The 510-nt window shown below is 67.5% G+C and overlaps 2 protein-coding genes across 2 annotated transcripts in view; both read right to left on the bottom strand.

Moving 5' to 3' along the window:
* Nucleotides 1–66: 66 nt before the first annotated feature.
* MNEG_11190 (hypothetical protein) lies at nucleotides 67–245 on the bottom strand (the record flags this gene model as incomplete). The annotated part of the gene is made up of 1 exon (XM_014040341.1): nucleotides 67–245. A coding segment is annotated over one exon (179 nt), but the record flags the coding sequence as incomplete, so codon positions are not given.
* Nucleotides 246–422: 177 nt separating this feature from the next.
* MNEG_11189 (hypothetical protein) overlaps nucleotides 423–510 on the bottom strand; it is a gene marked incomplete at both ends in the record, with an annotated part of 2304 nt that continues 2216 nt past the window's right edge. The window contains one exon of the mRNA XM_014040340.1: nucleotides 423–485. Coding sequence (XP_013895794.1) covers nucleotides 423–485 — 63 coding nt within the window. The remainder of the gene's footprint in view (nucleotides 486–510) is intronic.

Raw genomic sequence — 510 nt, 5'->3', positions numbered from 1 at the left:
CCCCTGCCGCCGCCCCGGCCGCCCCTGCCGCCGCCGCCCGGTGAGAAGCCGCCCATGTCCGCCGACGAGAACGCGTCGTTCTGCTTTGCCAGCCGCTTGGGGCCCCCGAAGCCGTACTTGGCGTTTTTCGTCATCCGCTTCTTGCTCTGGCTCGCCTTCTCGGCGGCGCTGATGCGGTCGCCGGGGGCGCGGCGCTGGGGGCCGCCGCGGCGCTGCTGCTGCTGGCGCTTGTCCATGCCGTCCATCTCTTCATCAAAGTTCAGCTCCCCGGCAAAGCCCTGGGGATGGAGAAGAAGTGAACGAACGAATACACCAACATGATTACGACAACAGGATAAGATTTGGGTATGGTTTCGTTTGCAGCAGTGCAAGGCGCGGGTCGCCGTCCCAAAAGATGGCGCAGACAAGAGCACTCGCTGCTGTCACGCAGACCAAGCCTCGCCCCGCCCGGGGCGCAGGCCCGCCCCCTCCCACTGTGCTCCACGCTGCGACGACGCCCCTCCCGCCGCC

The sequence above is a fragment of the Monoraphidium neglectum genome (genome assembly GCF_000611645.1).
Source record: "Monoraphidium neglectum strain SAG 48.87 unplaced genomic scaffold scaffold02631, whole genome shotgun sequence".
Classification (NCBI taxonomy): Eukaryota; Viridiplantae; Chlorophyta; class Chlorophyceae; order Sphaeropleales; family Selenastraceae; genus Monoraphidium; species Monoraphidium neglectum.
Note: the sequence above shows the minus strand (reverse complement) of the source record. Positions and strands in the feature narration are given on the sequence as shown.